Below are 24,917 nucleotides of genomic sequence, written 5' to 3' on the forward strand. Positions count from 1 at the left end.
AACATGAAGAATAAAAACGAATGAATCATCCCCTTCAAATCCTGCATGCGTCCCCAGACCAGCCACCTACCTTAGTGGCATAAAGCAGATGTTACAAATATTTACTGAGTGATTAAATAAAATAACAGAAGGGACAACTTGAGTATCCTCACTTTTATATATGCCCTTTTTTCCCTTTCCATTCCTCCCTCCTTCCCTCCTTTTTCCCCCATATTTATACCAAGGATGGCCACTGTGTCTTCCACAGTGTAACTTAGTTCCCAGTTAGATTAATTATCTCAAGGGAAATTTTAAAATTTATTTTTTATCCGTATAACGGTTAAGAATTTCAGCTCACATACTCAAGCATTCAAGAAATGTAACTTTAGTTTTCCATGATGAAGTTAATTTATATTTTGCGTCCCCATTTTACCAAGGAGTGTTCTCTCTCTGCTTTCCGGGGTTGCATGTAAAGCCCATGGGTGCATCTAAATCTCCAGGTATTAATACAGGGCAGAGGAGCAGCTAAACACACTGGTATTTGCTGAGACCACATCTCTCATCATCTCCTGCCCGCCTCGCGAGGCTGCTGTCTGCATGGCGGGGCCTCCTGGGTCAGGTTCTCTCAGGTTCCTTGTACTCCTAGGCATGGAAGCCTCTTAGACTGTATGAACAGATGCTCCTTGCAACCCTTCCTCCCAAGCCCAGTGAGTGAACCATGGCTGCTTCTGTTCTTACATCTGTCACCCAGACCTGCAGCCATTCTTGGCCCTCATCGAGCCTCTTTAGTTTGGGTAGACTTAGGAGAAACTAGAGAAACTGGCTCTAATTATGTATTCTTCCGAATCTTTTGTTTATGGCATAAATTTTATGCTCTGAATCCTAAACAGCTTAAATTATTGAAACTCAAGGGCAAGAATGAACTCTGGATTTCTGCTTTTATGCTACAGTGACTTATCTCTTAGGCAATGAAAATCTCCCTGAATGTGGCAGGGCTAGACGATAGAAGAGATTAGCAGGAGCAGAGTCACATCCTTAATACGCTATATTATTATCTCACAGCATTTGCAAATATTTACTGAGCACCTGGAGGCATGGTGGAAGGAAGGTAGGCACAAATATGAATAGGGATTGGTCCCGTCCTCAAAGGAGTCTATAATCTACTGGGATGACAAATGAATCCTCAAATAATAAAAGGTAGTAAATAAACAATCAAAGACTGAGAGGCGGGAAAGCATACTATTTAGTTTCAGGGTTATAGATGGTGCTCCAGATTACAAGGCTGCTTCTAAACCCTGCCCAGTGATTTGCGGATGGTCCAGCGTCTTTCTAGATGGGCAGGCTGGATAGAAGGTCTGGGGAACTCTTCAATGCTATCCCGGCAGGACAGGCAATGGTAGAAAAATCTAGAAAAATCACACTCATATTTTGGAGAGGTGTGGGGATGGGGGTGAGTAGGTAGGTGGTAGACATGATGTTCTGTGCCCCTAAAGAGCTTACAGTCTAGTTGAGGATAAAAAATTATGACTAAATGCCCAAAGAGTAAAATAGAGCAGTATAACAAACTATAGCAGGGCTGTGCTGTTCAAGGTACATTTACTGGGATCTGAAGATGAAATGAAAACTAAACTACAGAGTTAGGAAAGGCTTTTTGGAGAAGTTGAGGCACTTTGGGACCTCGAAAGAGGTAAAGAACTTGAATTATTACTAATAAATGCTAACACTTAACTGAATATTTCTGTACTAGTCATGGTTAAAGCACTTCATATTTATTAGAATCCTCACAACAATAATATGTAAGTATGTACTATTTTTAACAGTCCCAGTTTACTGATGAGGAGACTGAGGCACAGAGAGGTTTAGTAACTTGCCTGAAACTACCAGCAGACTTGGAATGCTGGCAGTCTGATTCCAAGGGCTACACCCTAAATTTCAATGGTATTCCCCCTTTGACAAAGGAATTGAGAATTTCAATAAAAGGAACAGCTCAATTAAAGTATGAGGTAGGAGAGAGAAGTGTAAGTGAGGACCTAATTAAGGCAGAGGGCTACTGCTAGAGCATAACCGGGGACCACACAGGTGCCTCACGTGTCTTTGCTGTACACAGATAGCCTGTTGTTGTGACTTTCTGTACTCTTGCATCACAGCTGAGAAATGAGACACTCCGAGCACTGAGATGCCAGGGTTGACTTGCCTGGAGAATCTCCAAGCAGAAAGTCAGCCCTCAGCCCCTCTAGCTCCTATTCCACATTCTTACTCTGTAATAGGTGTGAAGGTGGAGCGCCTGGATGGCTCTGTCCCTTAAGCCTCTGACTTTGGCTCAGCTCGTGATCTTGTGGTTCGTGAGTTTGAGCCCTTTGTTGGGCTCTGTGCGGAGAGCTCAGAGCCTGGAGTCTGCTTTAGATTCTGTGTCTCCCTCCCTCTCTGCCCCTCCCCCGCTTGTGTGCACTCGCTCTCTCTCTCTCTCTCTCTCTCAAAAGTAAACATTAAAAATAATTTTAAAAAATAGGTGTAAAGGTAGATATAGGCACCCTGGGCCACATCTAGGCATCCGGATGTTATCCAGAGCGCCACTCTGACATCAAAATGCTCTGCCCCTTATAAGACTCCGAAGTTTGTGAGATAAAATGATTTCTCTGAACTCGTTGGTTTGTAACTCAAACCACAAATGGAGTGATGGTTTAAGCCAGAAAAACTGTTGTCAGCATGAGGACACATTTAATCACTAGGATAAACCAAAATACCAGAATAAGTTTTCAGGTTACTTAAAGTCACGACCTCAGAAAATCCTGGGAATCAAGAGGAAGGGGATGTAAATGATTTCTTAGAAACAGGGTGATTAAACCGTTACAGAAAGAAAAGTGAGGGTAAATAGCAAGCTGTGGGATCTAATAGATGATTATTACAATATATGTGATGGTTTACCTGTAAATATGTTCACAAATCAAATCTTTGCTTCGATGTATTAGAAGTCCTTGCTATAAATGTTTATTAATTTTGAGAGAGCTAGAGTGAGAGTAGGAGGCGGGCAGAAAGAGAAAGAAAGAGAGAATCCCAAACAGACTCTGTGTTGTCAGTGCAGAGCCAGACTTGGGGCTCGAACTCATGAACCATGAGATCATGGCCTGGGCTAAAATCAGGAGTCGGACGCTTAACCGACTGAGCCACCCAGCTGCCCATCCTTGCTAATTTTAATGAGCCTTTCTACAAATTTCTGTAAGATGAGTCACAGGCCACCACAGGCAGTGGAAGCCCTGCAGGAGAGGTAGGGTTGTGGGACTCCAGTCCCAACTCTGACCCTTACTGTTGTGTGTCATCTTGGACCAAGCTCATAACCTCCCTGTGTCAGGGTCGTCAGTTCTAAAACTCAGACAAGACCTACCCTGCCTACACTCTCACTGAGCTCATGTGAAATAACGTTGGAGAAAACGTTGAAGAAATGAAGACTAGCCCACAGAGGAATGGTATGTTTATCTGTTAAATGCAGGTATCTCTGATGTCAGCCCCTGCAGGTCTGATAACAGTGAAGAGTAGCTCAACTTTGCATCAAGCTCAAATTCGATTTCCTAACGAAAGGGGGTACCTAAAGGTGCAGAGGTTGCCTGCTCACCATTTCTCTTCTTTAATTGATCCAAGTGCTGTGAACGATCATTTGCGCTGTTTGGGGCCACATTGGCCCCTTCTAATGATTGCCAGTCACAGAATGAAATTAATTAAATGAGAATCACCTTAGGGTTTCAACTGTCTTTTAAATCCAGGACACCTGCGTGGGAGCCCTAGCTCTACTGGAAATTCAGAAGTGACCTTTGGTTATTTGGTTCCTTAGCTTCTCTTTGTGTAAGAACCCTTGAAAATTAGAGCAGGCAACCTGGCTTTTAACGTGTGTAATACTTGCTGCTGTTTGTTAACCCCCAGGCTGCCCTGCAGCCTCTAACACTGTATCAGGTTGTCTGACCCGCAGGGGGACCGCTATTACTGCCGCTCTTCGTAAGACACATTTACCGGAAACAAATGACCATCTATTATTAGATTGTAAATCATGAGGCTGCAATCTCTTAAGGGGAAAGACCAAGGCCACTACTTCAGAACTACCAACATAGACACTCTCAGGAAGCATTTGTTGCTGATAATAAAACACCTCATACTTGTTTAGCACTTTGTAATTTACGAAGTATTTTCATATATAACATCAGTCATCAGCATTTTGGCCGAGCTTCTCACAGAATTTTACCTGTTAAAGACAACCAGCTGTACCTGCTGAGATGCATTTAAACTTAAGCTGTTGTAACTCGTGCATTTGAACAGAATCTGTTGGAATTGTAGTTCTCAAATCTGGCTACATATTAGAAGCACCTGGGGGTATTATCAAAATGACCAGTGGTTGGGGCTCCACCCGAGTCCCACTGAATCAAAACAATGTTGTGTTAGTTTTAAACTGCCAGGTGGTTTGAATGTGCGGCCAGACACGAGCACCATTGTTCTACCAGAAAGACCACAGTCAAAATATTAGAAAGCTGGGGTCTAAGCCCATTTCTGCTACCAAAGAGCTTTGTAACATGGATACTTATTAAAAAGGGACTCTGGGTCCAAAACTATTGATTCAGAAGCAGTTCCTCTGTTCTTCTAGTTACAACCATAATAGAGAAACACAGCCTTGATGCAAGTAATATAGGTATATATATTCTACTGTCTGTGCTACCACTTTCTATATCCTCTGTTTACCTCTTCTACTCAGCAAGGAACAAGGATGCAGCGTCTTCCATGAGAAAGGAAACACTCTTAGGACACAAGCTGACTGAATTAGGGTAAGGCTGGATTTATCTGTGGCATTGCACTCGCTTCGGCAGCACATATACTGAAATTGGATTTATCTGTGGCATTATTGCTTAGGGTGACAGGTGTTTTTAAGAGGAAAGCCATATTGGCTACCTGAAGAAGTTCCTTGCAAAAGGCTACCATTGCTATAGTCACTGCTGGGTCTTCCGTAGTTAGCTCATTCAGAAGTGATCAAACTCAGACAATTGTCTTGCCTTCCCCCAAGGCACCTGAGACTGGCTTCTAATTCACAGTCATCCAAACATCACTGAGCTGGCTGCATGCTAGGGGCAGATGCTTGGGGCTTCCTGATTGATATCCAGGAAACCTATTAATAATTGTGAGCTTGTTGGGTAAGTATTGTGAGGAGCCCTTTGTCCCAGAACCCTTGAAGTTTGCACAGTCATGGTCAAGGACAACTGCATGTGATGTGCATACAGATCATGTTGTAGAACCAGCCTACAAGCCAGCAGTGTATTTCTCATCTTATTCAACGTTTATTTATTTTTGGGACAGAGAGAGACAGAGCATGAACGGGGGAGGGGCAGAGAGAGAGGGAGACACAGAATCAGAAACAGGCTCCAGGCTCTGAGCCATCAGCCCAGAGCCCGACGCGGGGCTCGAACTCACGGACCGCGAGATCGTGACCTGGCTGAAGTCGGACGCCAACCGACTGCGCCACCCAGGCGCCCCATGTATTTCTCATCTTAAAGAGGTGAGTCTCTTTTGAGGACATTCCAGCAATTCTGTAGCTGATAGAGACTATGTTTGCTGTTATGTCAGTGTTTGTAGGTGAAAATGGGCTAGGTCATAAATGCTGAATACAACATTTCTCTTACAGATTTCAAAAATTCATGAAAGTATTTTAAAAGCATTCGTATGTATTTGACATAATAGAGGTGGCCCTTATATTGCCTAGGGCAATATAGGCAGTTCCTAAGATGCAAACTGAATATCAGTGACAATGATTGATCAATCACGGGATGTGCTGATACTAACTCTCTGGGTTTCCTTACTGGGATCATCTGAGTAACCACTTCCAGGCAGAAGTTTCAATTCATATGTTGCTGCTGACTTGCCACAGCTGGCAAAATGTCACTGGAAGGTGTCCCATGTAAAAGAATGAAAACATCTAAATGCCTTCAGGTTAGGGGCTGTGACAATTCAGGAGTTCTTCACAGATCGTGATTCTGTGAAAAGTAGCAGAATGTTAATGCTGTCAGAGGAAATAGTTTTCATTTGGGACCATGGTTTGAAGGATTTTTGTTTGATTTGGATCATTTGTTTTCCTGCATAAGAGGGTGCACTAGGGTACAAATGGGGTCTGATACCTAGTTGTTGTAATAACAGTTTATATTTCTGCGATCTTGGTGTTACTTGAACCCAGGATGCTGTGCTTATTGGTTAATGCCGTTTGGGACCTTGTTTGGGTTAAGTGAGCTCAGATGTGCGAAGCACAATGCCTGGCCCTGTGTGTCTAGCAAGTATTACATCAACATCAATAGTTGCCATTTTCATTTTGATTATAATTATAATTATTATTACTAGTTCAGTCCATTTCTTATTTGCAAAATGACTGTTTTTAGAACTGAAATTCTACAATTTGAATCAACGAAATGAAGCCAAGTTCCCCTAAGGACGTTACCCAGTTTATAAATTTGTGGCTCCATCCCTGGGACAAAACTCCAAAGCAGATGTCTCTGAAGTATATTGAGATGACATTTCAATATCTGTTTCTTGGGGTCTCTCAGGCACACAGAGTGATGGCAGGACCACACTGTCCTAGCAGATGACATCTACAGTGATATTTTTACCTGGGTATTTTACAAAGTGGGGAGAATGGAGGGATTGGTCGGGGCTGCAATGCAGGTGTAAGGCCCCAAAGAGGGGGAAGTGCTGAGCCAAAGCATGGACCAGATGCACAGCAAAGGAATGCTATAGAGTCCTAGTCAAGAGCAGAGGTGAAGACAGAACAAGGTTGGCTAATGCAGGACCGGTATGTAGGCTTTAGATCCTGGAGGCGCAGCTGGGGAAATTTCCTGGGGAAACAGGCAGCGAGAGCCATGGTCTATGGGGTGGTGGAGGTTAAACCCTTGCGCAGGGAGAGGGGCTAAGGATTCCAAAATGGATACAAGAAATGTTCATCAAAAATGTCAAGGAGCAGGAGAGGCAACAGGAGAGTGAACACCTTTTGTCCCTCTGAGCCAGATGGCTATGCAAGCGAGGCGAGGGAAGCCTGGGAGTGGTGGCCCCAGGAGCTCTCTGGGCTCACAGTCTCCCTGAGACTAAGCAGCTCAGACCACACAGGCCAGCTGCTCCTTGGGCAGTACCACGTATGAAGGGAGCACAGGTGCCAAGGTGCTGCATTTTCAGTCATTCGGGTCACCTTACGTTATATGACCGTATTACCGAATAGTTCACACCTGTGAATCAGAACCAACACACTGCGCTGAATGTGTACCATCTGTATGGATACCTCTTCCAGAAGGAGAATTCAGTTGTAATGCATTTGAGGGCAATAAATACTGGGTGATACAAAGAACAAAAGCCTTAGAGGAAGGCTGACTGAATTTAAATCCTGGATCCACCTACAACCTAACTTTGTTATTTAAGTGGTTTATTTACCATGTCTGAAAATCGGCTTTCTCCTCTGGAAAGTAGGAATAGTAGGGCTACCTGTCAGGTTGCTATTAGAATTAGAGAGGATGCTTGGAAAGTGACTAGCACAGTGCTTGGAACATTGTATATATATATATATATATAGAAGATTTTATAGCGTTTATACTTAGTAATAAATAAGAAAATAATTGTTTCATATGCATGTAAGTTTTATAATTTAACTTTCTATCTGCATTTCAAATTGATCATATCCTGAAAGCAACTGTGACTTACGGCAGGTTGTGAATATTGCTGGAGACCATGTATTCCACTGGTGGATTTTCTGTTGGACGGAACACTATAGATTTTGTTTTCCTTATTTTTTTTATTATATTAGACTTCTAGTTTCATCTCTTTGATGGTACAAAGAAAACAAGCCTTATATAATGTTTAAATATTTTTATACTTTATTTATAGATGTAAAAAGTATGCCTTATAGTTTCCTACATTTTTAGAGACTATAAGAAAGCTTGAATTTGAAGTCTCCATATATTTTTTTTCTCTTTCTTGTTTTAACCCACCTCTACAAAATGATTTGTAACCTATCAACGGACCAAACTCCCTTTGGAGACTGAGAAACAGTCATGCTTCCGTATCTTGGCCCCATTTAACTCTTCCGTGTAATCCACTCCATCCTAAGAACATAGTGTATACATCTATAAATGTGTTGGAATTAAAATTATTTTTGTAGACATCCTCCCAAACTCTCCTTTTCTGAGGTTCCTGAAAATGGCTTTGTGTGTGCCCAATTTCTTCCCCACCCTCAACCTTGAAGGAGGATCCAGCCATCACCAAACTAATGTTTTAGGTTTTGGGATACAGAGTTAGGAGACAAGGTGGTGGAGTGAAGGGCTGGTGCGTTCTCATGGTCAGGCTGCTGTGAAGGAGGGGGGCAGTGGGGAATTGCTGAAGGTTGAGCATCAGGGGCTATGTGCGGGGAGCATAAGGGAGAGGAAGAGGGTGTTGGAAGAAATACATAAATTTCTTGCAACTTGTATTTTTTCCAGAAATCAAAGTAAAGACTTGCTGTTATTTTCAATTAATTTTTGATTGCTGGACTGTATTTGTAGGACTGTGTCATTATTCTGAGACTGAACCATGTGGGTCATATTTTTTCTCATTAGTCTTAATAAGGTTACAGAAACTCAAGTGAGAAGAAGTCATAATTAAAACAGCCACTTGGGCAGATACCTAGATGAAAACATTGCCTATGAAGGAAGACATCTATAAGAAAAACAGCTTAGATCCATAGTTCCCAAATCTTAGGATACATGAGACTCACCTGGGGAGCATTTTAAATGCAGACTCTTGGACACCATCCCAAGTAGTTTTGATGCTGTTGTTTGGGGTTGGGTTCTAGGAATCTGCATATTTCATTGTCCTCATGTGATTCTGATGCAGGGAGTTTATGAACCCTACTCAGGCACAAGGTCAATCAGTGTCAAACATTTCCAGACAGTTCTGTGTGCCATGAGGGCTCCAGTAGCTCAAATACAGAAATATGAACTTAACAATGTTCCTTTGGATCATGTCAAAGAAAAGTCTTTGGGCATTCTCTTTTGCATTTTTCCTGGTCACATTTACAGGAACATCTCACCTCTGTGGCTCTTATCCCCGTCTCCCGTGTTTAAAATCTATAGGTTAACTGAAGGCAATAATTACTTTATATACCAATTTACAGAATAAGCATTACTTAAAACCCTCTCCAACACTAACACAAGCCATTAAATCACATTCACCAGAGTTGTCTCACCAATGTGAATTTCTACAAAATCCTACCAGAAAAATAATTGGAAAGAAGAGTTGGCTGTGGTTCGTTAAGAATTTGACTATATGATGGAATGCTGGTTCGGAAAGAGTGGTTCGTTAAGAATTTGACTATATGATGGAATGCTGGTTCGGAAAGAGTGGTTCGTTAAGAATTTGACTATATAACGGAATGCTGAAGTGAGAACAGAAGATATATTGCTTGCAGGAGATTTTGGAAAAGGCTGCACTTGTCTAAGTAGAAAGGCTTCCTTACCCATCATCACCTTTGGCAGTAGATTAAGCAGATTGTCCATTTTAAAGCCATACAATGAAAATATTTATGCTCACCTCCTGATAGAGTTTGTTCACAGCTTCCAGGACCAGGATTGGAAGGAGTTAGGGTCACCTGCCCACTGTGCCTAATCTGAAAACACCAAATGTTCTAAAGGCAGCATTGCTCAGTCTAATCTGTTGCCATTCATCACGCAAGTGATGCCAAAAACTATGAGTCCTGAAGCAGGACTCAAAAAGTGAAACAAACCATCATGGAATATAAGGTTTTTATGGAAACACTGAAAGATCAACTTTATATTTATAGCAAGCCAGCTCAGTCTTCTCAGGGATGATGTTTCTGTAACTTTTTGGCAAACACACATAAGAACTACCCAGGGAACAGTTGTATTGATTGGTCAGTCCTAGAGACACAGGAGGAAGACCTGGGAGCCAATGTGCCCCTGGTTGAATACTGTCCACCCAACTCATATTCTCCATCCCTGCCAGTCTTGACACTGAAAAATAATGGTCATGTCCTGCCAAATCTGAAGATATCTTGATGTCCTCTTAAATAAATTTCAACTCTATGATAACATAATTCCCTTGTCTCAGCCATGACTATGTTAGGGGTTAATATGGTGAAGCGGTAACAGCAGTAGGAAAGGCAGATAGAGAAAAGGTAAAACCACCTATGTTTTGTATCCTTGAGCACATTTCCTTGAGGAGATCCATTCAACCAGACTCCAGACTGTTAGCAGAAGTCTTGTTGCTTGTAAGAAGTATTAAAGTTATTGATGGGGTGAATTTACCTAAGTTGTAAAACGTAAAAATCTATTACCCACATGTAGTAAAATTTTTAAATAGTTTTATTGTATTTTTCTGACTATATAGGTAAAACATCCACAGGGTAGAAAAACATTTTTAAATAATACATTTTGAAGACAATGCTATAGTCATTTAGCACATTGGCTTTCAGTATTTGAGGTGCTGTAGTAGTCTTTAAAAAACCAAACCAACCAACCAACCAACCAACAAAAAGCCTTTAATCAGGCAAGAAGGTTTTGTTTCAGATCCAGAACTATGGGTGAGTTTTCAATTGCTTTTCTTATAGACTAGATACAAAAGCTTGCTCCTCGAAGCAAACACATACTATTTTATAGGCTGCTAAGTCTCATGCTCTTTCTTCTAAGGGGAAGGAGTACTTTATGTCACATCCTGTTTTGTAAATAGGACTCTACAATCCAAAATTCCAAGGAGAATGCAGCTGACAGCATGTTTCCTTGGGCTGAATATACTACTTTTGGCATCTGAATTCCCAGGGGAAGATAGCAGAGAGTGGGTCACGCACCTCCCTAGAGCTGGTCACTTTTCTTAAGATAGTTGAGCATTTGGCTGAGCAAGGTTTGAAGGGTATGATTCTTAAGAATGACAAGGACTATTTCTGTATCAATTGAGAGTGTTTTACCAATTTAAAACAGGCTGAAGGGAACTGCCTAAGCTTGAAAGCCTTAAACAGTCTTTTCTAAAATCGACTAATATGGCAAAACCTTTACAGAGAAGAGGCTCATAAATTTTGATTCATACTGAAAACAACTTACTTAAAAGGAATCCTGGAATTTAGCATTCCAAAAAAATCAACCAGGCTCTCTAAAAAGGAGTACAGAATTTATCTAGCTGGTTTTTCCCCTTATATTAGAAATTGGTACCTGGTCTTCTCTCTAAGTGGGGGACAAAACCTGAAGATACTCAGGAGAAGACAGCTACTGTAGGATGTCCAGTGGTGAGGACACAGCCTTCCGTCAGGGTCAGGCCAGAATCTTGTTTCTTTTTTGGCATAAGAAGTAGATATTTTCTCTAAAAACACACTTGCCTATATATTTAAACTTGTTTCTATACACATTTCCCATGCTTTTCTTTGTTTATTTGTTTTGTTAACGAAATGCCAGGGAAAAGTTCTATGGTGAAATCTTCTGGGTTGTATTAATTTGTGCTAATGGTCCTGCTCGTGAACCATGATTTCTCAAATAAAAGACAATTGTTTCTCTTAAATATTTACGTCCCTTTCTGTCCTTGCTTTCTATAGGATGGATTTATCGACTTTTTAGAGTTTATTGCTGCTATAAATCTCGTTGTACGAGGAAAAATGGAGCAGAAATTAAAATGGTATTTTAAGCTGTATGATGCTGATGGAAATGGTTCTATTGACAAAAAGGAACTACTGAATATCTTCATGGTAAGTGAAGTGGTGAAGTAATCTTAGGACATTGTATAGTTAATGCAATTTTCCTTCCTGTGGAGCTGGTGACAACTATCTATGTGGTTGGTGAATTTTGGGATATACATTTGGAACTGCTAGAGCCATGTAAGTGTCACTATGCTATCGATTACTGAGTGTGCACCTGCAAACCAGCATTATCTTGTCGGTGTTCAAATTCACATATTTTAGCAGAGTATTGAGATGAAAAATGAATAAACGTGATGTTCTAAAACAACTTGTCTTTTTGTCTGCCTCAGTGCAGAAAGTTGTGCGAGGAGCAGCTGAAATACCGGACGGTTATATAGCAAAAGCCAAGGGCTAAGAACAAAGGTACCTGAGGACTAATCTTTCTGCGGGCTGGACTAAAGTATTTCTAAAAAGTACCTCAAGGATCTCAGGCCCTTTCCAGCTGTAAAGTTCAATGAGTCCCTTTATAAATCTCACCCCCTTCCACCAAGGAAGTGGAAATACTTATTATCATGGGATGACATGAAATGGATTCTAGAGTATAAGATGATTAAGAAGGACACTGTACCTAAATGAGAATGTGAAGTAAAATACACATTATGAATGCAATATACGGAATTTGTAACACAGAATCAGAATTGGAATCAGAGGTCGTAGAAGTGATCTGGTCCAAATTATTTCATTTATAGATGAAGGAGTTAAGTTACTGTGTTATAATACATAGTATAAATATTATCAAAAATGCAAAAAAAAATAAGTAGGTAGAACTACAATTATAATCAAACACCTCAATAAATGGACAAAGCTGTTAATACTTAAAACTGTTTAGCAAATGTAGAGTCAACGAACATATGGAAAGAATTCAAGAGTATGATAATACTAACATTGCTTTCACTTTAATCTCACAGATAATTCACAAAAAAGTACTAAGATACACTTTGTAACTGAACTTTGTAAGCATTAAAATTCAGAAATTCTGCATATATATGACATGTTACAACACAAAATTAGCAATCTAAAATATTCCCTAGAGAATGCCCAACCCCATGTAAATTTTAAAACATCCTCTTAAACATACTCAAATTTATTTTAAAAACATTAAATATATAATATAGCATACAAATATTGGGGGAATATCCAAACAGTATTCAAAGCAAGGGTTCGTATCCTGGGATCTATGGATCTATGGTCTTCGGAAATCCTTGAAGACTATGACATTAAGGGCAACGTTTTTCCTGTATGTTATCAACTTTTGAGGGGAGGGAAAGGGTCATTGGATTCTCAAAAGAATTAGGAGGAACAATAGTATATGAATGTTTTTGTCCAAATCTTATGAAAATTTTTGCACAGATTTTTATTAGTTAAAATGTACAACTTATGCTAGTGAGTAAAGAAAAGAGAAATATTAAGCAGAGAACTGAGGTTTTCTTTGAAGTGTTTAGAAAGAGAACAAAAAGAAAAGAGGGAAACATAAAAGCACAGAGCAGAAATTCATTTAATAATTGACACTATTTGTCTCCAATTAAATTAATAAAGATTAACAACAATAAGGTGGAATTCTGGCAAGGGCACTCTAAGAAGTGCCCTTCTTAGAGTGCCCTTACACATTGTGGAGGGGGTATAAATGGAGATAACATTCCTGGAGATTTGGTAATCTGCATCAAGAGGCTAAACGTGTAGCTCCATTTTAGAGCCAACATTTTTGGTCAGGAAAACAATCATTAACATCATCAAAGATAAAGGTTCTATGATTTACATCACAGAGTCACGTAAAATACTAAAAATGAATGACCTAAAAGAGAAAACATTTTAAATAAATTGATGCAATGGAATAGGTACTTATACAAAATGATTGGCCTATATGATGGCAAGTGAAAACAATCCAGTAAAGAATGCATACTGTTTAATGTAAATTCTCTTGACACATGATAACAGGATGTTAAAATAAAATACAGCCCAGCCATCAAAAGATCCAAAGGAAGTACTAGATTATAGGCAAAACTTACAAAGGAAGTAGTTACATCTTAATTTCACTTCAAAGGCATAAAATGGTCAGGAGGATGTTTAAGAAGGGCTATTAGAGAGGATTTTCTTGGGTAAAGCCCTCAGGTCAATAGCATGGGGATTTAAGGAAACCACTGACGTTTGGGGAGCACAGTGTTCCAATATTTGAGTCTGAGAAATCCAATGAAGCAGACCATGGCAGCAGAGTAGAGGGGTAAAGTTGAGGAAGAATCTTATGCTCAGAATATGTGGGGACGAAGGTTTTTTCATGGATCAGACATGGGGAGGAAGCTGACAGAGTTGCCTTGGATCTTGTCCAGCTGAGCCACTTGGAGAAGTGAGGGCATCTCAGAAGAGGAGGGAGCTGGAGGTAGAAGCAGAGAGTGAGTCACAACCCGGAACACGTTGCTCCCCTCCCCCAGGGGACACCTGGCTATGTTTGGAGACATTTTGGTCGTCAGCTGGGGAGTGGAGGAGTGCGGGTGTGGTGCTCCTGCTATCTATTGTTTAGTGACCAGGACTGCTGTGAAACATTCTACAATGCACAGCACAATCCTGAACAGGAAAGAATTGTCTACTCTGAAATAGCAGCTGGGCAGACCTAGAACTTGTAGAAGGAGCCTTGAGGGCTCAGCTGGAATCAAAATGCATGATCCATGTCTAGGGATGTGTACGAGAGTGTCAGTAGTAAAAGGGAGGCATGGTCTCAAAGAGGGGGTTTTAAACATCTGTCATCCAGAGAGCTCTGACACCAGATAACTGGGAGTGAGGGTGCCTGCCAAGTCAGACTGTCCTGTTCCCCCTTCTCTCCTACCTCCTCCCCTCCCACTCGGAGAGTGGTCAGAAATGGGCTGAGCAAAATGGAGGAGAAAGTGCAGATATGCTAAATGAGGGAAGAAAGAAGGAAACAAACCATGCCTCCCTGCCCATCCCCCCCACCACGCTTCTCCTGTACGAAGAAGAGGGAAAACACAGGGCACATTGAGGACTCCCTCCGAAAGTATCCCTCCAGGCCTCATCACCCTTCCAATCAATCCTTCAGTCTCACTTCTATTTCCCAGAGATGGGTCACAGACAAATCCTAGATATTTCATAATCTTTTATTATGACTTCTACATGTGGTCTCGTATCCCTTCTGCTGTGGGAGTACTGGATGCCTAGACAAACTTTTAGGCTTTTGGGACCTCTGCCAAGACACCGAGAAACCCTAAAAATATTTATCTAATTGGATGCTATATGTATGTAACCATTATTCTAAGCATTACCCTCTATCTAACTGTGAGACCTCACTAGCTGAGGCCAGGAGTGGCGCTGTACTGCTGTTTGCTGGGACTGATCCCAAATTAAGCATTGATAATGCTTGCAAAGCAGCAGAAGAGATGGTCCTATTTCAGACCAGGCCCTCAATTAAAATATGATGCCAGTGGTTCTTCTAAAGATCCCTTTATGTTCAATCAAGGTAGTTATGTTCAAATTCCCAGATAACTAACTTTTTCTTTCTCTCTCTCTCTTCCATTTTATTATGAATTTCCACATCAAATATTGGTCGCTTAATTTAATCACCTGGCAGTGGGGGAGAGGGAAAGAGTGGTTAAGTTTTCCCTCTAGGGAAGCTGGAAATGTCATTTTCCCTGGGTTCCCTGACAGCCTTTATGATGAAAAGGTGCTGGCAGGGTGTGAGAGAAATTCAGTGTCCTTCCAAGGCATACAGATCTGTCTTCCCAGTCAATCATTCTAGAAAAGGGCAAAAAGGACCAGAGGTGCCAGTGTCAGAAGCTGGAGGAGAAGCCTTAGATGCTTACAGAATATCTTTTTATGTTCTTCTATAAGATTAATGATGATTGGTCTGAAGTTGAGAACATTGTTTTCTGCGTCCAGAATTCTTATGTCAATGTTTTTCCCTATAAGCTTTTTGTATCCTTTGCTACCTAATATGTTGAATAGATCCCTTTGTGCTGTATAATATCAAACTTCACTTTGTATTCAGTTAATTAAATTTCTAAGCCTCATTACCCAGAACTGACATATAATATTTTTATTTATTTTTACCAACTAGAACAGGTTGGACAACAAATATGACATGAACATATCCCAAAATTGTGTCATATTGGGGTAGAAATGTCACAAAATGTATTTGCTTCCAGCAAAGTTGAGCTCAGTGATTTAATTTCTTTTTGCAGGCTGTGCAAGCCCTCAATGGCCAACAAACTCTGAGTCCTGAAGAATTTACCAACCTGGTGTTTCATAAGATCGATAAAAACAATGATGGTAAGGCAATTTTACTCTCCTCGGGCTCACTTTTTTTTTTTTTTTTTTTTACAAAGTAGGAGGTGGTGGGGTGAGTTGGAATGCCATTTAGGCAAAAGCATGAACCTTTCAAGAAAACCCTAGCTGGGCTTCATAATTTGCCCAGTCCAGTGTTCTCCAGTCAGTACAATTCATTGATTAAATGTCTATTGACTACGTATAATCAGTTCATGGTGCTTGGCATTTTGGGATATATGAACAAGAGTAAAGGGAGATACAAGGAAAGAAAAGTGGGAGAATATGATATGAAGGACTCTGCTGTTTACTCTGGGATATGTTCTAGTAATTATTCCTTTCTACTGGAGGTGTTTCATCAACTTGCAAACAAACTCACGTTTCCCATACTACAAAAATCATTTCTTCGATTGTGTGATTTTCTTCTATCAGATTTTTTCCTTTCCTGTGATGACACATTTCTGGGAAGAGTTGTGTGTACATGCCTTCATTTCTGTTCTTTGTACCTTTTCTACATTTCCACTGTTTCTGCTCATTTCTCCATCTGCTATTGCTACCTTAAAATCTGGGTTCCTCTTCAGCTCCGAGAAGGTGCACTTCTTCTTCAGAGGCTGAGTGAAATGGAAGACACAGGCATTCCAGGAGAAGGGAGAGTGCTTACACCAAATGACATTGATCTCAGTAAACTGGTAGGGGAGCATATTGATTGGAGATTGTGGCGGCATAGCTAAGGATGTTCCTTGAAAACAGAGAGTTTGACATGGTGGAAAATATGATGTTACTAAGTGATTTAAGGGGGAAACGGAGGATAGATATGAGGCACTGGGACTCTAGCCATAGTTGTCATCAATCCAAAGTAATTTTTTCCACAGGACCAACATGCCCGCCATGGGTCACTTCCTATAATGGACACTAGAGGGCAGTAGACACCCATGTTGTGTGTGGCAGTTTGCACTGGTCTACTGTGTCTGGCAGGATGCGATGGTGAGTAGGCTGGAAGGGAGTTTAAATGAAATCGCCATTATGAATGAGCCCAACAACTGGACGAGAGTATAATTCCCAGAAAAATACTTTGGAAATGTATCAGTAGCATCAATCTCCCTAAGGACCCAGTCCTAGTCTGCCTCACCTCAATTTCAAGTCAGTATGCTCATTTTCTAGTTTACCAAGATCAGAGCCATTTGGTTGTAACTACTCATATTTGGGTCTATATAGATGAAGGATAAAATAAGTCAGTTCATGTGAAAGCTTGTAAAAAACAGATTCAGACTAACCAGAGTTGACAAGGAAACTAAGTGAAGGTAGAAAAGGACCAGAGAAATGGAGAGTGGAAGATCTTAAGAGGCCAGTGAAAACCTTATGTGGGATATGCAACTGAACATCCTGATCACCAAACAGGAAAAATGCTGTAGGTTTGTTCTGTTTTAATTTTTAATCTCAGAGGTGAGGGGGTATAGTAGGGGTTGGCATAGAGATGATAAACCATTTCAGCCTGGGGCCGAAATTGTTGACCGAAGGACCAGGGTCCTGGAAGGAGATAGGACACTGTGAATGTTTAAGACTTAGTAATACGATGAATTTCAAAAGGGCAGGTCATGAATGTTGAAAATATGTCTGAATCCTGCTTCTAGTGGTGGAAGGCAGGGAATAGGAAACGTGACCTCTCCTGGAGAAGTATGAGGGTTGTGGTATCCTTAAGAAGGGTCTTGGTTTCTTATTAGTTTGAGGGAACAAATAACGTGTTCCAGAAAACGAGAAAATGATTCAGGACTCTTTATTTATTACCTAAGCAGTTTCTTAAAAAACAAAGTATGAGTTATCAGTAAAATGGGGGATGTTATGGCAAGAGCCTAGAAAAAGAAAGATGGAGGTGAAGGATGCAAATCTGGAAGAGTGGAGGTGTTTTCTTGGGCAATAACGGAGGTTATCTGCAGTCGGGGAAATGGACTCTTTGACCTAGAAGAATATATCAAAAGAGAGATAATACATTATGGTTTCTGGAATAGCTTATAGAACTAATCACCCAAATCATTTCCTCTGATAACAACTTGTATTTAAGGGGAAAAAACATATATCATTGCCTTTTACAATGAAGATATTAAATAAACAGGCTACATTTTGGAAGAACAATGAACCACTGTTTCTTGGCAAATGCATATACAGGACTGAAACTGTGAAAATTTTCTTTCATATGCAAATTATTGGAGGTTGTTGCATCATCTCATCAAGAGACAGCTGGGTCATTCCCTATTTCAAGAAAAGGAGGCTAAAATTGTACTGTTGGAGAAAGACAGCCCAGAGCACCAGAAGGCAAGGAAGAGAATGTAATGAAGACATAGAAGGTTGATATTTGCAGAAGCGTAAAAGGATTTTGCCAGTATTTGACAGAGGAAAATAAAGTGTTTTATTCACACATAAAAGGAGAGTAAGCACCACGGGGGAGATTATCTATTCTTGTTTGTACAAACCTAAGTATATATACCTCAAATAAGAGTTTTTAAAATTGTTTATTGTCATCGTTATCAAAACATCATTGTTGGTAGAAGTAAAGAGGGTCAATCAAGTATATCAGAATAATGTTGACTATGTGCCGACATATATTTTCTTTAATTTTTCAAAAGGAAAAGCAAGTACGCTATTGTTATCTGATAATCCAGTGAATGTTGAAACTGAAGATCACACCACACCAAGATACAAGCAAAAAAACCTTCAAGAACATGTATGAAAATCCCAGTTTGACTGCAAATTGATTACAAAAGAATAACTGACATTAAATCTATTGGGACAGAAAAACACACAACAGCTATGAAGTATTCTGTACATCATTATCATCATGGTAGTTAGCAAATCGGAGGCAGAAGATTAATCAAAATAGAGGCATAGGATAAATACCAAGAAAATAAAAAGATGAGAATCTACAAACTCCATGAGGGCAAGAACTATTTCTGTTTTATGTACTTTGGTAGGTCTTGCATGCTTATACTTCCTGGCACACAGTAGGTACCCTATGAATAGTTGTGAAATGAATGAATGTCTGGTAAGAAGATGTCATGCAAAAAGCACAGGAAGAAATAAAGAAGAAACAAACACAGCATGCATTGCTATCTTCCTACAGGAAGAGAGTTGTCTAGACTATTTTGGAAATTAACATACATGTGCATATGCGTTGCTACTTCAAAAAATATAAATGCAATTGACTAAGAGAAGTTAATTACGAATGGAAAGTGAAACTGGGGGCCAGAAAGAGGTTACAGGGGATTCTTTCAGTTCATTGAACTTTTTGTATTGTTTAAATTTATATCATGAGCATGTATTATTATAATAGTTCAACAAGCTGTTTTTATTTTTATATTACAAATAAAAGCATCAGGAAGGAAAACTTGAAAAGAATCACAAAGACAGAAAATTGAAGCTCAACATTCAATATTATTGAAGAATGAACAGGCAGGACAGCAAGACTAAGTCAGAATAAATGATTAAGCATGGAATTCTGCACCCTTTCCTGCAGGAAGAATGGCAATCCGCATTCTACCATGTGCTGCTTAGGAGTCGTTCTTGACATGATTTAGGAGGATTTATAGATGCTGTTCACAACATCAAGTGCAGAAAGTGTACCAGGCAAGTTTAACATAGCGCCAAATAGCACAGGGGCAGGGGAGACTTTAAGGTGTTCGTAATAATCAACCATGAAAGTGAAGAGACAGAACAAGGCCAAAGAGGAAATTAAAGAGGTGATTATTGGGTTGATACTTGAGGTAACAGAAAACAGGAAGACATCTTATTGAGCAATTAACCAGAAGGACCAATGTTTTCGACTGGAACATTGTGGAAAACCATGAGAGACACAGCGACTCAAACTGGAAACGGAACTACCAGGAGGTAAGAGGGAATCAGGTTTTCTCATAGAAAAGAAGAAACTGCTGCACTTAACTCTGCTATAAAATGCTGCTAAATGCCTCTAGTGCCACCTTGCTAATGAATACAAAACTGTGTCGTTTAACGTCTTCACTGGCATCCGCCCTTGAAAATCTGGCTATTCTCATCTCCTGAGACTCCCATTCCCATCTTGGCTAATTTCCCAGCCCCACCACGATTTTTCGTCAAGTTCTAATTTAAAAGAATTGAAGAAAAAAGGGTTTTACATGGGCTGGATTCTTTCAATATCAGCTGACTTCTTTAGAGCAAAAATGCTAACGTGTGCATGCACTGTAAATTTTGGCTTTCTTTGGGGGTGGGGATAGGAGGTCATTTTTTGTTTTGTTATGAAAGATAATATAAGACATTCATGCAAATAAATACAGGACCCAGGAATATCAATAAGATAACCACTCTGCAAAAACAAGACTAAGGAAAATATTCATCATCAATGAAGCTGCTGAAATTGGTAGTGAGTGATGGAAGAGCATTGACCTTCAGGGTCCCCAGGAGGAGAAAATGTGTCCCCCAACTCAACAAACTACTAAATAATGTAATGTAGACATATAAGTATGTGTATACTTCAACATGCAAAAATAAAATTGTGTACTTTCTGAATTATGCCCTATAAATATTGAAATGTATTTTTAAATATAAAACAAAATAATAAAAACTCAAAAAATTGTTTTAGATCCTTCTGAGTCCTGTGATCTCCTGCTCAGTCACCTCTTACTGGCTTTGCCTCTTTGCTGGTAGATTTTTTGAGGGGAAGCTTCTGGACCCGCATAGGCAATCCTTTCTAGAGAGATTCAGAAACCGTCCTTTTATTTTCTTTGGGCATAAATCCTCAGACAAATTAAAGAGGATTGGGAAGCAATGTTTAAGAACATCAGATAAAGAAAAGCAGTTTGTCAGCATGTTTTCTGAGCCCCTCCCACATTCCAGCAGCTCAGTCACCAGCAGTGTGGTGGAGGAAATGGCAATGGTAGCTGGGGCTTAATAAATATCTGATGAAAAATGAATGAATGCTAATTACTGGGGGGAAAGGGTGAGGAAAATTTCAAAGTACTTTAGATAGAAATAGTAAACATAAGTTGCTATAGGTAGAAGTTGGCTTCATTTCCAAAAGAAATTTTTTATGGTAAGTGGTTAGGTAACGTGAAAAAAATGAATATGCAGAGGTCACACATGTTTTGAGAAAAGTAAAAAAAGCATCACGGAAGAGTTCCATCTTCTAAGTTGCTAAGAGAGTAGAACTTAAAAGTTCTCATCACGGGGAAAAAAAGTATAAAGTGCAACTGTGTGAGGTGATGGATGTTTAAACTTAAGACGAGGATTTCATAATATTATATGTATCAAGTCATTATGTTGTACGCTAAACTGACACAATGTTATATATCAATTATATCTCAATTAAAAGAGTTTTTTAAAAAACTCCATCTTTTATTTATTTTCCACACCAGTAAGTAATCTGAGTTGCTTTTCACCTGACATGATGTCTATACCCTCCACATCCTCAGACATGGCTCTTTCCACCAGCAGTGGTGACAATGGGCAAGTGTTATAACTGAGTGATCAAAACCCACTTCACTTGGGGCGCCTGGGTGGCTCAGTGGGTTAAGTGTCTGCCTCTTGATTTTGGCTCAGGTCATGATCTCCTGGTTCCTGGGATCAAGTCCTGCTTTGGGCTCTGCATGGAGCTCTGACAGCATGGAGCTTGCTTGGGATTCTGTCTTTCCTCTCTCTCTGCCCCCTCCCCACCTCTCAAAATAAATGAACATTAAAAAAACAAAAACAAAAACAAAAACACTTCACTACCCCATCCCCATTCTAGGGGCTTCTGCTAAGCCCCTAGAAATTGAAAAAAAAAAATTGCACTGGTAATTTAGCAGCTGTGATTTCCCTTTGCCAAAAACGGGGTTGTTTTGTTGTTATTTATGGTTCCCATGACTCTGCACCCGCTCTGCACCCATGTGACCCTCCCCAGCCACACACTACGACTCCTTATTTTCAGTTTTCTCTACTTAACTTTGGCTTATTCCATGGCTATACTTTACCTGTGAGACATAGATGACTCCCTTCCTACCCTGTGGGTTTTGCAGAAACTTCTTTGGCATAAGGAAAACATAAGGAACAAAGATTCAATTTCCCTGTAGAAGACGTGTTTTAGAATTTTGCCATTGAGACCAAAAGGTATCTTATGAGAATGTGATAATTCATCCTTATTTATATTTGATTCACTATTGTGGTATTTTGGATATTTGACTTTGTCCGCTAAAAAGTACAGGTACAGTGTAACATCTAACTTCAGTTCCTGCTGCCTTTCTGCCTCAGGTACCCAGTCTCTATTTACCAAATGTTCTTGATTTGTCTTTGACTGGCCTTCTACCTAGCCACAAACCCGATTTGATACAATATCTTTGAGATTAAGAACTACATCTCTACCCCTCAACTTTAATGCACTCATGTGTAGTCAAATCCCAGCAGACTTGAAGCCTAGGGTGGGTGGTGGTCTGCTGAGGCCAAAGGAAAGACCCAAAGACACAATATTATATGTCAATTATATCTCAATGAAAAAAAATTTTTTAAAGAAATTCCATCTTTTCTCTCTTTTCCACACCAGTAACCTATATTACTTTATTGGGGGAGCTGACATACAGGGAGGCCAGGAGCGGCCAATTGGACAGAGCAGCTGCTGATGGCATCTATGTGCAGCAAGTTTTATATCCTAGCAACTCAACCCAGGAACTATCAGAGGCCCTTCTCCTTTCATGGACAGCACTTCCAAGGAAATCAAGGTCTGCCACCCAGACACTCTTTGTTATAAGGGAGACACTCCAGGTTGGCCAGCCTCAGAGCCCCTGACCTTGAACACCAAACAACACTTTTCACTGCACGTTCTGCTTGATGGGAATGCAGAGGGAGGACAGGATCTCTATATTTCAAGATAGTGATTAACAGGGGCATGAGGGTTATGCTTGCATAAATTAGCTATCCAGCGTGTAACATTAAATTTATAATTATAGTCCAAATGAGTCAACAGAGAACCCCTCCCATCTCCCCCAAAATGTTCAAAAGTTGTCTTGTAGGATGAGGATAGGGGCAAAACAGGGTGGCCAGGGCACACAGTTCTATGGTGATGGTTTGATAACACTGGACTGACCAGCATGAGACTTTGGCTTATGCCGAAGTGATGAAATTAGGAACCAAAAATCTGAAAAGAAACCTGCCGACCAATAATTGTATGTGGAATGAATAAATGTTTACCCTTCCTCACAGCTGTGGACGGTCCCTGCAATTATTTCCTCAGAGAGAAGAATGTTGAAAACAGCCTTGCACACAATCATTTCCTCCTGATCTTAGAAATCTGCAGTATCCATACTCCTATCACTTGGTCATATCTTCATGATTAAAGGTCAAATAATCAATACCGTGTAGAGACATACGCATGTATGTGAACATAGGTGCATTGCTGATGATTCTCAACTTAAAATAAAAATAGATTGTATTTGTCATCTTGATTTTCAATGGCAATCCTACCATTGAATGCTTTGCTATATAAGGATATTCGAAGACTTTAGAGTCTGGTCAAGGTGAAAGGATATCAGAAGAATATCAATAAAAATATCAGGGAATATATTGTATATACCAGTGATTGGTATGGACAAAGCCTCTTGTTAATTGTTCGTTTATTATTTTCTAGGAGAACTGACTTTAGAAGAATTTATCAATGGCACGGAAGAAGATCAGGATCTTCTGGAGATTGTTTCCAAGAGCTTTGATTTTTCCAGTGTACTGAAAATAATCTATAATGGGAATCAGCCAGACACAGAAGGGAGGTTTCCTTCAAACCTTGTGACAAGGCTGATCTAGGGAAGGTGGGAATAAAGTGGCTGGGAGAATGCCTTTTCTGACTTTCAGTGGAGGCAAAACTTCCAGTGGAGAAGAAATGAAATTCTCCCATGTACATGCTATTGATTTCATTATATTTGAATATATATTCAATTATATATTATAATTGGTATCAGCCTGTGAATATATCACGTAAGTCCCTTGGAGATGTCCATAAAGATTGTAGATGAAGAATTGTTGCTTTTCTGTTTATACATTAGTACTCTCTCTGAAGGTTAGAACATGATGATTAGACTGAAGGATGGTCTCCATATCAGTTCAAAATAGAACTTGTGTACATTTCCTTCCACACCTAAATTAATCTGCTTCTTGAAATAGAACTGGATTATTTAGGCAGTGTCTCCATAGTTTAACATTCTTCTTAAACAGACTTTTGGCAAATGTGTTTGCTGCCTTTTGGCTCCTGTTGGATTTGTGTATTATAAATGACCAAGTTCTGGTCTATGGAGAAACTTTTCTTCTGCCTTTTTTTCTTATTCCTTACCCTGAATCCTATCTTGAATCCGTAATAATGCTCTGTTCCAAAAGAAAATTCTTAAGCTATGTAGCAAAAGGAGAAAATTTCAGACTGGGCAATGAGAATGTTTCCACTGATTTGCTATAAATCTGGGTCCAGTTGTGCATGAAAATGCAATGCATCATCTGTAATTATTATGCCAGTTGGGGGTTTGATCAGAACAGCAGACAGCCAGGCTATGCAACAACAAGCACTTGACATTTTAAACGGTCCTGACATTATAGCTCTGACATTTCATTTTTTATATCCTTTCCAAAAAATGAAATGATGAATGAGATTTCTTGATGGATTAGAACTTTTTAAGTTTTGGGTTCTATATCACAGGCCCATTGGTACATCTGTCAGTGCAAGACTTTCTCATGGAACCACAGTGGAGGCTGAAGACCAGATGTGAGCTGTCTTTTTTTCAAGACCTTCTTAATGATGCTTTCGTATTCAGATTTGAGTTAAAAACACACAACTAAAACAAGGACAGACTTGGATGTCCCTGTCTCAATGTTACAGATGTGGATAAAAGTATCAATAGAGGTATAGATGAGACAGTAGAGATGAAAAAGAAATGGAGGTAGAGAATTTATAGATGAATGTATAGACAAACAGGTAGATGAA

At 39.9% G+C, this 24,917-nt stretch overlaps 1 protein-coding gene across 1 annotated transcript in view; it reads left to right on the forward strand.

The window, feature by feature from the left end:
• GUCA1C (guanylate cyclase activator 1C) overlaps positions 1–24,247 on the forward strand; it is a 32,211-nt gene extending 7,964 nt beyond the window's left edge. The window contains exons 2-4 of the mRNA XM_025913917.2: positions 11,558–11,707; positions 15,883–15,970; positions 23,583–24,247. Of these exons, the coding sequence (XP_025769702.1) occupies positions 11,558–11,707; positions 15,883–15,970; positions 23,583–23,752 (408 nt within the window). The 3' untranslated portion in view covers positions 23,753–24,247. The remainder of the gene's footprint in view (positions 1–11,557; positions 11,708–15,882; positions 15,971–23,582) is intronic.
• The last annotated feature ends 670 nt before the right edge of the window (positions 24,248–24,917 follow it).

Source organism: Puma concolor, chromosome C2 (genome assembly GCF_028749965.1).
Source record: "Puma concolor isolate L17-30 chromosome C2, mPumCon1.1.hap2, whole genome shotgun sequence".
Lineage (NCBI taxonomy): Eukaryota > Metazoa > Chordata > Mammalia > Carnivora > Felidae > Puma > Puma concolor.